At 42.9% G+C, this 14,856-nt stretch overlaps 2 protein-coding genes across 2 annotated transcripts in view; one reads left to right on the top strand and one right to left on the bottom strand.

Moving 5' to 3' along the window:
• The window catches only part of PTCD3 (pentatricopeptide repeat domain 3), a 30,816-nt gene extending 30,459 nt beyond the window's left edge, over nt 1-357 (bottom strand). Inside the window, exon 1 of the mRNA XM_061590875.1 lies at nt 173-357. Within this exon, the coding sequence (XP_061446859.1) occupies nt 173-279 (107 nt within the window). The 5' untranslated portion in view covers nt 280-357. The remainder of the gene's footprint in view (nt 1-172) is intronic.
• The window catches only part of POLR1A (RNA polymerase I subunit A), a 50,773-nt gene continuing 36,215 nt past the window's right edge, over nt 299-14,856 (top strand). The window contains exons 1-10 of the mRNA XM_061590868.1: nt 299-524; nt 3,846-4,050; nt 4,292-4,441; nt 4,510-4,617; nt 5,866-5,951; nt 6,090-6,199; nt 10,659-10,745; nt 11,653-11,755; nt 11,870-12,032; nt 13,553-13,726. Of these exons, the coding sequence (XP_061446852.1) occupies nt 451-524; nt 3,846-4,050; nt 4,292-4,441; nt 4,510-4,617; nt 5,866-5,951; nt 6,090-6,199; nt 10,659-10,745; nt 11,653-11,755; nt 11,870-12,032; nt 13,553-13,726 (1,260 nt within the window). The 5' untranslated portion in view covers nt 299-450. The remainder of the gene's footprint in view (nt 525-3,845; nt 4,051-4,291; nt 4,442-4,509; nt 4,618-5,865; nt 5,952-6,089; nt 6,200-10,658; nt 10,746-11,652; nt 11,756-11,869; nt 12,033-13,552; nt 13,727-14,856) is intronic.

The raw sequence follows: 14,856 nt of genomic DNA, 5'->3' as shown, positions 1-14,856 counted from the left end.
GCCACTAGAACAGCGTAAAACGAAAAGGCCCTCACATCCGCGCGCCCCGCGTTCCTCTACCCTTCTGCCTCTATGGTGCGCAATGCTCCCAACGCGCTTCAGCCTTGCCGTTGGCCACTATCGGCGGACCCCCACTTACTTCGCGCCCTTCACTCCTCCCTCTAGGCCTTACCTGGTGTTCCCTTCCGCGAAGGAGCCGGGCGGCCCCGAACCAACCAGGCAGCTCGGCGATAGCCCTTTATGGCCGCACGACCTCAGCCGCAGCCATCGAAGCGCCATGTCGGCTATGCTTCCCGGGCGGATCGTGCCGGAAGAGGAAGAGGCAGGAACCGGAACTCGTTGTTTGGGCTTGCCTCTGCCTTTTCCTCGGCACGTGTGATCCGCGGCCCGTCTCCAGTCTGTTCTGCTCGTTCGCGTGCCCGCCTCGCAAGGGGCCCGAGTTCCCGGACAATGGCGGTGAAGGAGGCGCCGTGGCGGCGGCTGACGGGCTTATCCTTTGGAATGTACACTGCCGCGGAGATACGGTACGCCAGGGCTGACCGTAGAGATGCAAAGGCTAGACAGAGCAAGAAAGAATGCTGTGGTGTCATAACAATAATGTACTCTTTTGTGAAGTGCTTTGGATTCTCCCTTTCTTGGGGAACCTACCTGAAACTTCTACTTGTCCCAGTGATGGTAGATGTGAACCTGTGCTTAATAAAGCAAATCCTTTTCTCGGGTGTGGTACCTTTCTGACTTGGTTGGACTCCAGCTCCCATCAGCCCGAGCTAGCATGACCAATAGTCAAGAATGATGAGAGCTGTAGTCAACAAGATCGGGAGGACACTACGTTTGGTTACCCTTGCTGTAACTGCTAGAGACCGTATATTTTTAAGCTTAGAACTGTAGTTATGGATATAAATTTTACATCCTAGTAAATGCGACTAAGATCAGGCTGCAGATGTGAAACAAGGATACCTATATTTCTGCATGATCTTGAAAGGTTTTGTGTAGAAATCATCTGGGCCAAGTATAGGTACTACAGCCTTAGCTGTTTCCATTTTAGTGCAGATCTCTTAGGAGCTGGATATATGCAGACCCATAACTGACCTGTGCTGTATAAAACTAATATTAAGAATAACTCAGCCCTCCCTGCTGATAAACGAGTTCTCGTAGTTCTAAATAAAAAAGTCTTAACTTCTTTAGTACTTTAATAATAGACAGTTCTTTTAACATTTCTGTGTCTATTCCAATGATGTATAAAACAATACGAACATTCAGAAAAATACATTTCTGTTTTAGCTTCTACCCAAAGGAAGTCTCTTTGTATTATGTCATTTTATGTATTCAAATCCTATGCCACACTTCTTTTTTCCACACCTACATTTTCACGAATGGCTGATTTTTCTAGTACTGAGCCACTAACGAGGCTACAATCAATATATTACATATTATTTTACAGTTTTTGAGTTGCATCATCCGGCTTACTAAAAAGCAAAACAGTAGATCCACTCCATGTCTACTACTTGGACTTTCAAATAGCCTTTGACTAAGCCCGTCACCAAAGGTTTTGGAGCAAACTTAGTAGTCATGGGTTAGGAAGAGAGTCTTCTTATGGATCAGTAACTCGTCAAAGAACAGGAAGTACTGTAGAGAGTATGAAGTAAGTAGACACAATTCTCATAATCGAAGGATGTAAGAAGTGGGGTCCTCCAGGGATCTCTGTTGGGACCAATTTACTTATTCATAAATGATCTGTTGTTAGGGGTGAGCAGTGAGGAGACCACGTTTGCTGATGACACCAAATTATTAAAGATGATTAAAACAGAAAGTGCGCCAACAGGATATCTCTAAACTGGGGGAATGGGCATTAAAATGTCAAATGCAGTTCATTGTAAGGTGATGCATGTTGGGACAAAACAAACGAACAACTTCACACGTACACTGATGGAGTCTGAGCTGGCAGTGACTGACTAGCAAAGGAAAGGGATTTTAGGGCTGTGATTGATAGCATGTTGAAAAGGGTGAAATCCATGTTGGGAATTGTTAGGATTATTTTTTTAAAAAACTTAATATAATGCATTTTTACAAATGTATAATGTCATGCTGTGTGAACTGTTCTAGTCACCACCCTCGTAAGGATATTGTCAAGCTGGAAAATTTTCAGAAAAGGGCAACCAAAATTATCAGTGGGCTGGAGCATGTCCCCTGTGAGGAAAGGTGGGATTATTAGCTTAGAAAAAAGACGAGTAAAGTTGGAATTGTGTGGTGTGGAAAGTGGATATGGATATTTTTTCCACCTTTCTCATAATATGAGAACCCAGGGTCATCTAATAAAGTTGAGTGGTGGGAGACTCAGGACAGACAAGAGGAAATACTTCACTTATTGTATAACTATAGAATTTGCTCCCATGAGATGTTGGGTGATGGTCATCAGTTCTGATCACTTTAGAATAAAGCTGGGAAAAATGATTTTTTAAAAAATTAAAATTGATTTTTTAGATCAGATTTTTAAAAAATTAAATCAGATTTCAAAATTTTCTTAAAACAATTAGCAAAAAAAGAGCCTACATCAAAGATATCGTCATGACTACTAATCATACAACTTTGAATTATATTCTATGAATCTGTTAACAGCAGTTTGTGGAGATGGAAGATCACCTATTCTGCAGGTGGTGTACATGAAGTGCACGCTAGCTCACTCTCTCTCTCAAGGCCTTGCCTCTCTCTGAGTACAAAGATAGAGAAGGTAAATGAAAGAGAATTTGGTGAGATAGAGTAGATCGAACAATAGGAGATCATTGAAATGGTAATCCAGCTCTTGAGAGCGGTAGCTTCTGCAGGTGTAGATACATGTATATTTACCTTTGGGCTAGTTTATTCTAAATTGAGAAATAAGTTGGCAACTGAAAAAGCAGGAAAGCTTGTATTTCTTTTCCAGACAATGAATAAGGAAGACAAAGGTGAAGAAGACTAAGTTAACTCTACCACTCAATATTTTGAGTTTCTCATGCTGACTTGGTTGAAACTGACTACATTTTATTTTTTAAAGAACTTTACATTTATCTAAAAACTGAAATAACTAACCGTTCAAAACATATGCATGCTTCATTAAAATTGTTTGTTGAAGAAGAAAACTAATCAGAAGAATAAACAATCTTCTTAGTACAGTTTCAAAGCCTGTTTGGTGGTAGTGGTGATTCTGGCATATCATGACAGAAGTATCATGTTTAATTGAACAGCTGAAGCTGGTTCATCTCCTGAATGCCTTCACAAGTTCATTCTGTTTTACTACTAAAATGACCAAATTATCATCCCACTTTTTGATGAAAAGTAATCTGAAAACCATTCAGAATAATTTCTTCATGTGTTCTTCTAATGAAACCGACATCTCTGAATATATATTCACGTTATGTTAAACAATAATGTACTTTGACTAAAAATGATGATTAAATAGAATTTTCCTTACTAGTGATTAAAATCATTAAAATTGAGTCCAGAGAAGTGATTTAAATCAATTTGATTTTATCAAAGCAACCCTGCTTTAGAAGAGAATTAGGCAAGTTCCATTGCACAAACAGAAGTCTGTTCATCTGGCGATACACCAGCATTCAATAGAACCCAAGGTCTTTGACACCAGAGCTCTTCTGGGTAAAGTGGTTGGTGACTTTTAACTGAAAATGTAATACAGCGAAGACTTAACACAGACAAGCTGTGAACCTTTTGCAAAACCAACAGATGATAAGAATTCTCTTTTCACTGTTCTTCCCTACGCTGACTTTATGATAAAATTTAGTTGTTATCTTGTGAAGTTCAAGGATGTACAATCTTTGCTGCTGCATATCTAACTTTGCTTTTGTGTTTAGGAAGCTGAGTGTAAAATCGATAACCAATCCACTTTTTCTGGATAATGCAAGAACTCCATCACCAAATGGACTATATGATTTGTCTTTGGGACCTCTTCACAACAAAGAAGTGTGCGCTACCTGCATGCAGGACTTCAATAACTGCCCAGGTCATTTGGGTCACATAGAACTGCCTCTCACTGTCTATAATCCTCTCTTTTTTGATGTAAGTACATTTATGGCATTGTTAATTTCTTGTATTCTAGATGGCATGGATGGATGTGGTGCTTCTGTGTTGCATTTATTAGTATGTTAATAAATTTTTGTACTGGGTAATACTGACCTACCTTTCAAGGTTTTTGGAAGGATTTCAACAAAAATAAATATGCAATGCACTTTGAACATTTGTAAAACTCTAATTAAATGTTACAAAGTTGGATGGTAAACCAACTATTCTATCTCCTTAGAAATTATTCCTTCTGATACGAGGTTCATGTTTGAGCTGTTGCCATCTGACATGCACGCGGGTTGTGATTCATTTACTGCTTAACCAGCTGAAGCTTCTTGAAGTCGGGTTGCTTCAAGCAGTCCATGATCTTGAGGCCATCCTAAATAGGGTAAGCTTTGCTCTTCTCAGTTTGTTCTGAGAGCATTCAGAAGGTTTCTGATTGAATGTTTCTTTCAGTTTTTAGAAGAAAATCCAGGCACGCCTGGTGCAGACGTCGAAGAAGTGCTGGCTCTGCACACAGTGGAAATGCTCCAAAATAACCAATTAAGAGAACAAGGTGCACATGTAAGTAAGAAAAAAAGTATTATAGACTACTGTTTGTGCTGTTTCAAATGAGCACCTTGGTCACACTTCCATGTTTGAGGCAAGCTTGCAGTTCTTCTTTATTAATGTGGCTATTGTTTTGAGCTTACTTTAGAACAAAAATTCTTCTGTACTAGTTGTTGAAGAATTTGCAGTGAGAAGTTTTGCTCAAATTACATTAAATATGAATTTTTCAATATGAGATAAAAAGCATTTTTTGTTCCTCTATCTTTCTATACCACACAGTAATGCAAATATAATGACAGGCTAGCAACTGTAAGAGAACTGCTCTTGTCGCTTGTTAACAAAATTTGCTTGTAGAAGCCAAGGGAATTTTAGATTCTCTCTTTTTCCTGTTAACTCTGGTGAGGTTTTTTAATATAATTTTCCATACAATTATCTTTTGAATATCTTTCAGACCTTAAGATTACAACATGTTCAACTAAAATATATTTCATTTGCAATGTCATACATGCTGGGGCATGTAAATGGCTGCATTGTTAGTGAGGCAGGCAAACAGACACTCAAGATATGTCACTACAAACCCATGTGTAAGAATATGCAGGTATGAGGTTGTAGGGACTGAATTGATTAACTGACAATCAGCCAAATGGCATTCTTGGATGGAACCATGTAGAAAAGGATAGTAGGCTCAAGAGCTTCTGTTTGTGCAATGCCTCTATAGTCAAACTAAGAAGAGTTTGATCTCTCAATCTGGAGGATCTTCTAGATCAAGCATAACAAAGTTGGCAACAAACATTCAGGAATTTTCCTTAACTCTTTGAAAATGTTATAACTGGGGGGAATGTCAACAATGAAAAATACGTCTTGGGGCCACTGATGCACCAGTGCATAAGAGAGAATTTCACATGTATGATGTGGCTAGTCTTGGTCTGCTCAGTTAATGTCCGGGTGTGGATGGATGCAATACATATTCAGTTGTGTGAATGGTCCTAGCCTTGTACGGTGAAATGTGATGTGTGAATCAAGTGATCACATATATGATTAGCAACCTTTCTGTTTTGGTGGTTAGAAAACGTGCTGTTGTAATTGCCCCAAATGGTTGTATCCAGGATCAGTACCTCTATGCCTTAAATTTGCCCATGTCCGGGGAAGACTGCCACTGCTTTTGTGAATAATGAATGTTTCAACTTAAACTGGTTAAATTGTAGGTTATTAGGAGTTCTGCATGTCACGGTGAAATGTGTGCTGTTATTTCTCCTGTTTTAGGTAAAAAACGTATGTGAGTGTAGGTGTAAGCTTATCTCCCAATTTTGGAAATCACACATGGGTTCAAAGAGATGTCCAAACTGCAAGTGAGTATATCCATTTGATCAGAAACTAAGTAACTTTTTATGGGCTGTTTCTTTCCTCTTCTCAGCAATAAGTGCTACAATTTTGTATGCTGTTTTGAATGATTCTAATGTTGCCTTTTTTTCTTTTTTTTCTTTGAGAGCGGGAAGATCACTTGTCCGAAAAGAGCATAATAGCAAACTCACAGTGACTTATCCCACTGTGGTGATACAGAAGTCAGGCAAACAGATGATAGTGGAGGAAGCAGCAAGTATGTATGTTGTTCTGTTGAAATGTTACTTAAAAAAATTATAACTTGACATTGATGAGCATTTTATGATACATAACCATGCCATGGAGTGTTCACTTGAAATTTCAAACTTGATTTGAAATGCTTTTTGATTTCCTGAATGAGAGGCCAGCTGACGTAACTATTAGTGGATTTTTAAAAGAACATTTTTTTCTTAGTGCATGTCTTCACAGTCTCATACATTACTCAGAGCAGTGTTTCTTACCCTTTTTTAACCCATGCCCCCTTTTATCTTAACATAAAAATCCCATGCCCCCTTCAAATCTGGCTCCCATAATAATACTGAATTACTGCACACCCGTGATGATGTGCAGAACATGTAATAAGCTGCCTAAGATCTTTTCATCTTCTGAACAAAACATTTCAAATGCTGATAATTTTGTTACTCACTTCCGTTGTACATATTTTTGGAAACATATGCTTCCCCTCCCCCCCCTTAAGAAACACTGCTGTGAAAGTTGTAGTATGTAATGGTTACAAATGTAATTGTGCTGAGTTAAGGCACAATACATTTGGGACAAGTTAAAGCCCCCAAAATAGGTTTATGACCTAACAATGTCATGTATTTTGTATAATTATACAGCCAACGAGAGTGGCTATATACTAGAGTCAGCATGGATTTTTCGCATTCCGCAATGTTTAACTGAAAATACCCCCCATGCCATTCTGATGCTTCCCATAAGCTCATTTCAAATCAAAACCTTACAAAACCTATAGTCCTGAACTCAGAAATGCTTGCTTAACAACCCTTTCAATTTTCATGGCGATACACAAAATAGTCAGAAAGAATTAAGAGTTCAAAGTGTAAAGGAGAGAAAAAAACCCAGAGCCCTTTTGGACTTTTTTCTGTCAGAGTTCTCATAATCTGTTGGAATTCATTAAAAATCAGCCATGTTCACAGAGTACCTGTAATCCTAATACTGACCTTGCCCCATACTCTGACCTTCATCTTCTGCAGTTTAAAAGTTAAAAAAACTGCCTGGCTGATTTTTAATTAATTTAAGAAATTTTACATGCAACTGAATGATAATGTCTGGCATGTAGTAAGAACCAGCTGTCAGCGTTCTAAAAGTCAGACTCGCAGCTGCTTGGCTTGGTTAATCAGGGCGCCACACCAGACCTTTATTTCACTTTAGACAGTCATGACTTCCCCCAAAGAATCCTGGGAAGTGTAGTTTGTAAAGGGTGCTGAGAGGAGACTCCTATTCCCCTGATAGAGCTCCAGTGGCCAGAGTGGTTTAACAGTCAGTTGCTCAGATTGAAGGTCTGTGAAGGGAACAGGGCATCTCCTAGCAACTCTCAGCACCCGTCACTAACTAGCATCGCACAGGGAAAGTGGTCAGTGCAGGAGCAGTGCCAGTCAATCACCTGGTTGGAGCTCAGAGCAATCTGATTAGCACTCTAGGAGTTTCCTACCCCTTATTTATCAGACTCATGTACTAGTACACACCGACAATGTGACAGCCAAATCGCATGTCTGCAATCAAGGGGGCACAAAATCAGGCCCTCTTCAGAGGGAGACCAACCTGGTGTTCCAATGGGCAGAAAGGCACCTGGATTCCATTTCGGCCATACATGTACAGAGGATCCTGAACACACAAGCCGACTGACTGAGCCGGGAACAAGTCCACCAGAGAGAGTGGGCCCTTCACCAGGACGTGTTCCTAGAGATCACTCGGAAGTGGGGGCTCCCTATGCATGGACCTGTTTGCCTCATCGGTGAATGCCCAGCTGGACCAGTTCATGGCACAAGGCTGGGATCCACATGCCCAGGACATAGACGCCCTGTCAGCCCCCTGGTCTTGGGGACTCCTCTACGCCTTACCGCCTCTACCTCTTCTGTCCAAGGTGCTGTGCAGAATCAGAGTTCTCCAGGCCCAGGTGATAGTGATGGCTCTACACTGGCCATGGAGACTGTGGTTTTCCAACCTAGTGGACCTCAGCTCCAGTCCGCCATGGCGTCTTCCCTCCAGACCGGATCTCCTCTCACAAGGACCCATCCTTCACCCAGACCGAGAGTGGCTCCAGCTTCACGCTCAGAGGCTGAGCTGCAGTGGCTAAGTGAAGAGGGGCTGCCTGAGAGGGTTGTTTCCACCATTCTGGCATCTCGCAAACAATCCACCTATAGAATTTGTAACCTCATATGGAAGGCGTTCAACAGGTGGTGTAGATGCAAACAGTTACCTGTTGCGGAATGTCACATTCACACCATTCTTGACTTCCTGCAAGACGGTCTGGACCAGGGGCTAGCCCCCAACACGCTCAAGAGACAGGTAGCGGCCCTAGGCAGTGTGTTTCTGACGGTGGGGAGCCATTCCATTTCCTCTCACCCTCAAGTCAAACACTTTCTCCGAGGGGCAACCCTGCTGTCACCTCCAGTGCAACACAGGTTTCCCTCCTGGAATCTTTCGTTAGTCGTTAGAGGTCTCTCACAACATCTATTTGAACCAGCACGTTCAATACCAATCAAGGACTTCGCCCTCAAGACAGTTTTTCTGGTGGCAATCACCTCAGCCAGGAGGGTGGGGGAGCTGGGGGCCCTCTCCATCCAGGAGGAGCTGTGCATTTTTCACCCAGACAAGGTGGTTCTTCACCCTGATCCCAGTTTTCTACCCAAGGTCAATTCCTCATTCCACAGGGGACAGGACATTTCTCTACCCAACTTCTGCCCCAACCCAGTCCATCGCAGGGAGAAGAAGTGGCACAAACTCGATGTCAGGCAGGCACTTTGGATCTACCTGGACCGTACAGAACCATTCAGGAGGTCTCAGGCCCTGTCCGTGTCTTTTAAACAAGGGGCGCAGGGATTAAAGGTGTCCAGGTCCACCATCAGCCACTGGGTGAGGGATTATGTAGTTAAGGCCTAACAGGCAAAAGGCAGAGCTCCCTCTCCAGGAATCACTGCACACTCAGAGGGGCTGCCACCACAAGGATGCCTCACTCGTGGAAATCTGCAAAGCCGCCACCTGGGCTCACCCATCCACCTCCATCAAATACTACAAGCTGGATAAATTTGCTTCTGCTGAAGATGCCTTTAGCAGAAGGGTTCTTCAGAGGGTGGTGCCCTAGGTTTGCTCCCACCCAAGGATATAAAGGGGGGTCACTGCTCAGGTACATCCCATTCCTGTCTGCTCCACTCCTCCGCTGACCGAGAACAGAAAGTTGGACTTACCATGAAGTGTCCTTCTGGTCAGCGGAGAGTGGAGCAGACAGCCCCACCCTGCAGCAAAACCTAGGCTGTGGGGTGGGGAGGGCACCTCTCCGGAAACCCTCTGGCGACCGCCAGTTGCTCACCCTCTGAATAGAGTAGTAAGGGCTCCCTACATCCCTTCTCTGGGTGACCTTGGGCCAGTCATTGCATCTCAGCCTCAGAGGAAGGCAATGGTAAACCATCTCTGAATACCGCTTACCATGAAAACCGTATTCATAGGGTCGCCATAAGGTGGAATCGACTTGAAGGCAGTCCATTCCATTCACTAGAACAGTGTTTCCCAAACCTTTTTTATTTTTTTTGTTGCTGGACTACAGTTCCCATAATTCCTGACCATTGGTCATGCTGGCTGGGGCTGATGGGAGTTGTAGTCCAGCAACAAAAAAATAAAAAAGGTTTGGGAAACACTGCACTAGAAGTTTGGTGAAACCAATTAAAATGGTTAATTCTTTGTTTAATGTAGGTAGGTCAAAAAATGAGAGAAATAAAAATTTCAGGGTTCACCCCAAATTAAATATTGGGCAGCTATTGCAACTTAATTATAAGACTAGTTTTGGCCCAAACCTGACAGCGGTTGCATCAGTGTGAAGCGTGTTAGAGGTACTCTCTGGTGCCATTTCTTTCAAGGAGCTTGAAGCAGATCTTATTTGCAGTTCTGCTCCCTCTCACCTGATACATACTAAGGATGTACAGTAGGGTCCTGCTTTACGGCGCTTCGCTAATACAGCAGTCTCAATAGAATGCAATTAGACTAAAGCCCCACTCATACAGCGCTTGTTCCGCTTTTATGGCGGTTTTCGGGCATCATGCACCATTCTATTCAATGAATTCCGCTTTACAGTGTAAACCTGCCATATGAGTGGGGCCCTACTGTATTCTGACAGGTTTTCATCAGTTTTGAAGTCCTGATGATGACCCAGTCATGTGGCATATCTGTGACTGAAAGTTCATACAAATACATCTTTGTATTTTCTTGGAGATATTCCTGTGTAATTGGCTATTAAAGACCCGATGATTAGATAAGACAAAAAATTTAGAAGTTAAGCTTACTTATTGTGTGTGCAGCTTCTCCACTAGGAGTGCTATTGAGTGCTGCTGGTATTAATCAATTTTATTAGTGTGTTTTTGGCTCAGTTGAATGGAATTTTAGAAATAGCTTGAGATTGATTTTTAAGGTGTTTTTTTTAAATCCATACACTAACTCCTCAGCCATAGATGAAACTCAGCTGGGAAAACGAGGCTATATGACACCTGCTATTGCCAAAAAACACTTTGAAGCTTTGTGGAAGAATGAAGGTAAGTGAGTAAAATTGCTCAGTCTCTATTCATAATTGATGGCTCCTCCCACCCAGAAAAAAACCCTTGCAGGCTTGATGCAATGCCTTGGAGTTTATGTTGCATCTGCCCAAATTTGTGGATCAGGTACGTAGAATATTTTTTGTTGTAGGTTTGTTTGACCCCCCCCCTTTTTTTCTTTTGAGAACTCCTTTTTTTTTGACATTGAGATATCTTGGATGGTTGAGAGGTGCTACATTTGCCTTTTCCAGATACGAGGAAATGGTGTATGGTCCCTTCCATCTCTGGCAGGCAGAAATAATTGAAAACATTGCTCATTTTGCAAGTGGAGTAGCTTGTGCTTCATCTACACTAGTGACACTGTACACAAGGGCTCAGCTCAGACATGATGGTGCCCAAAGCAGAAAGTCCAAATTGCAGCTGATTAAGATGTCCAGTAGGATGTTTTCCTAACAAAGGTTGACTGAAATGGTTGGGAATTGTGCTCCATGCAGCTCCTGGTCATTTCAAGTAAGTTTGAGCAAGAGAACTTTCCACTGGATTTTGCCCTGTGGGCCAGATTTGTTTGTTTCCCAGTCTGCCAGCCTTATTAGAGCCCCAAATCTACAATCTGAGGCAGCTTCCTCATGTTATCTCATAGTAGGGTTTGACCCTGTTGCCCATACGCTGTGGTCTTCTGGTAGCACCAGAAGATTAATAATGCCAGTTTTAATGGCTTTATGAGGATATAAATGATGTTGATGATAATAGCCTTGCATACACAGGAGACTGCCAAATGGCTATGTAGGAAAATATATCCTGTAGTACTGTGTCTGTGTTTTGAGTACAGTTTGTAAAAATATCCGGTTCTTGTGATGGCTCTGGTTTAAATGCAGCAGGGATGCTAATACTTCTTTGTTCTGTTTAGGTTTTTTCCTTTGCAAACTTTTCTCTGGCATGGCAGTTGCTGGTGATTCAAGTTTCAATCCTGATATGTTCTTCCTAGATAAGCTTGTTGTCCCACCTTCTAGGTAATGAAGCTCTTTTGGACTTTATTTCACAATGTGGTCTTGAAAGGCTTTCATGATTTACAGTAATGATTTTAGCAGCTCTAGAAAGAAGGTATTGTTTATCTCTGGCTATAGGTATCGTCCTGTGAGTTGTATTGGAGACCAGATGTTTGCAAATGGTCAGACTGTAAACTTGCAAGCTGTGATGAAGGATGCTCACCTGACTCGGAAGCTTCTGGCTTTCATGGCTCAGGAACAGTGTCAGTCAATGCAAACTGAAGGAGGAGACATCCAGATGGTAAGGTCAGGATCTCTTCAGGAGCAATAACATCTGTGTAAAATCCATGGAGGTTTTTAGACTTCCTTGTGCAGCTTTCGTGAAGTGCATTCTGATGTTTTGTTGATGTTCCTGAGGTTGCATGCGGAAAGCCAGATAGTCACAGAGGTGGTGCCGTTTTTAGTTTTTTCTGTCTGTTAGGGTGGATCAGCAGTGCACTTTTTTGCAGCAAACATAGATTTGGGAACGCTGCCAGCTGCTTCTTCAGTACAAAGTGACAGTGGAGTGGTGGGGGGGGCTGATCTGCAGGGGAGAAGTGATGTGTATGTGTAACCTGGCTTGGAAATAATTTGCAGCAAAAACAGCAGCTCCAGGTAGCTCCTTAAAGGCTAACAAATTTATTGTTACCTAATTGTGGTAGGGTGGGGGGTGGCAGAGCTCACTTAGTCAGATGCATCTTCAGGGAAGCCACTGAACATGGACAGGGTGAAGTACATAGCTGAACGGTGGACTGTCCCTGATGTTAGAAACACAGGAAGCTGTCTTTATCGAGTCAGACCTTTGATCCATCTAGCTTAGGGATATGGAGCCTTTGGCCCTCCAGATGTTGCTGAACTACAACTCCCGTCATCCCTGGCTTTTGGCTTTGCTTGCTGGGGCTGATGGGAGTTGCAGTTCAGCAACATCTGGAGGGCCAAAGGTTCCCCACCCCTAACGTTGATCTTCCAAGGTAGGATTTGAACTTGCCACTGGTGGCTCCCTGGATGGCTTTTCTTCCCCATAGGGTTATGTAAGCTGTGATTTCACTGTGTAATTTCTGGGCATTCTGGGACGTCAGCTGGTGGATCTAAAGCAAAAGGCCAGAAGAGGGAAGAGAGGAGTTTGTGTAAACTTTATGTGTGAAGAAGTATAGTTTCTAAAGCTAGAAAGCACACTTGAAGGGAATAGTGTGGAAAGCTGGCCCCCATTCCCCCTATCTATGACTTTCTATCTGTGGGGCTTTCAGATAGTAGCAATCCTCCAAGCAGTGGTCTTGCTCTGTTCCTTCAGCTGTCTTGAGGGAGAAAGGACAGTTGCAGAACATGCAGTGGAACATTTGGATAACTTCTGCTAGCCCCCCGTCAATGAGGGAGGGAACAGCAAGGTTCCCTGCTGTGTTTCCCAGCTCAGAAACATGGCAGGATACGGGGGGGGGCGCTTCAAACCCAAGGAACCTCAGTGGGCAGTCTCAAAAATGTAATCTTGTTTAATGCAAGGCTGTGTTCTGAAGGCAGGAAATTCTTCAGGAAAAAAGAGAGAGAGCCTTCCAGACCTGGGACGTGGACTCCTTAATGGCTTTGCCCCCCATCCTAGCACTCTTTTCTTTTCTTGCAGTTTCTTTCTCTAGCAGTTTTCTTTTCTTGGAAGCTGCTGTTGATGCTTTTGTTTGCGCAGTCCAAAGAAATGCTTAACCACAACTTCAAGGCATTTCTCAATGTGAACAGTGAAACCATGATGATACTTGATCTCTCATTGCTTTTCTTTTGTTTTATGCGCCACAGATAGCAGAACATCCCATAGAGCCCTTGGACCGTTCTGTCCTGGTGACAATCCCAGGGCAAACTTCTACAGATAAGCTTTACAACATCTGGATTCGTCTTCAGAGCCATGTAAATATTGTGTTTGACAGTGACATGGATAAATTAATATCTGATAAATTTCCTGGTGTACGACAGGTGAGAGTTATAAAAATATTGAGTGTTTTGTTGGGTATTCTAAAGTTGTGGGAAGGGAATGATGTATTTTGAAATATTCCTGTGCCATACAGACACTTATTCTGTGTATTTGTAAATTGTTCTTCAGTGAAACAGATTCCAGGGTAGGACACAATAACATACAAACAACAGCAAAACAAATAAGTCCTAATAAAACCAGCAATCCAACAGCACATGAACTAGTTTAAGAGACAGGCCTGGGAGGGGAAAAACCTCACATGGAGCCTAAAAGATAGCAGAGGCAGCACCAGGAGAGCATCCCTAGAGAGGGATTTTCATGAGTAGGGCACCATCACCAAAAAAGCTCTCTCTGGTCACTACTTGTCTCAAGGGTGAGGTGGGGCACCCAGAGCAGAGTTCTCCACTAATGTCCTCAGCTGGGCTGGTTGATGTGGGAACGGGCTTTCCTTCAGATATTCAGGTCCCAAGCCGTGTTAGGGCTTTAAAGGTAAGCACCAACACTTCAAATTGTGCTGTGAACCAAACCAGAAGCCAGTGCAATTCTTTAAGCACTGGCATGGTATGGTCCCAACATTCAGTCCCAGTTAGTTCAGAATACAGCTGGTAGGCTACTAACTGCCGTTTCCAAGCAGTCTCCAAAATAATGTGCCACAGTAGTCAATTCTGGGTTTTACCAGAGCATGGATTACCACGGCCAGGCTATCTCTGTCCAGAAGGCTGCAGCAGCATATCAGCCAGTGATACACAGGCTGCTTGGATCTCTAGTGACAAAGTTGGATTTAGGAGCATCCTGAGACTAAACCTGATCCTTTAGGGCCAGGGTAGCCAACATGATGCCCTCAGATGTTGTTGGATTCTTAACTCCCACCATCCCTGACCATTGGCCTTGCTGGCTAGAGCTGATTGGAGCTGGAGCCCAACGTCTGGCCACAGTTTCCCCACCCCTGCTTTAGGGGGAGTGGACCCTCATTTGTAACAGGCTGAGCAGTATTTCTTCCCTGAGCAGACAAACCACGTGCCCCCAGAACATTAATCAGGATTGAGTTTCACTTTATTAGCCCTCATCCAGCAGTTCAGTACTTCCACATTTACTTGAATGTAAATGAGAACTTGAGTTGAGTGTCGTTCAT

This window comes from Rhineura floridana, chromosome 11 (assembly GCF_030035675.1).
Source record: "Rhineura floridana isolate rRhiFlo1 chromosome 11, rRhiFlo1.hap2, whole genome shotgun sequence".
Classification (NCBI taxonomy): domain Eukaryota; kingdom Metazoa; phylum Chordata; class Lepidosauria; order Squamata; family Rhineuridae; genus Rhineura; species Rhineura floridana.
Note: the sequence above shows the minus strand (reverse complement) of the source record. Positions and strands in the feature narration are given on the sequence as shown.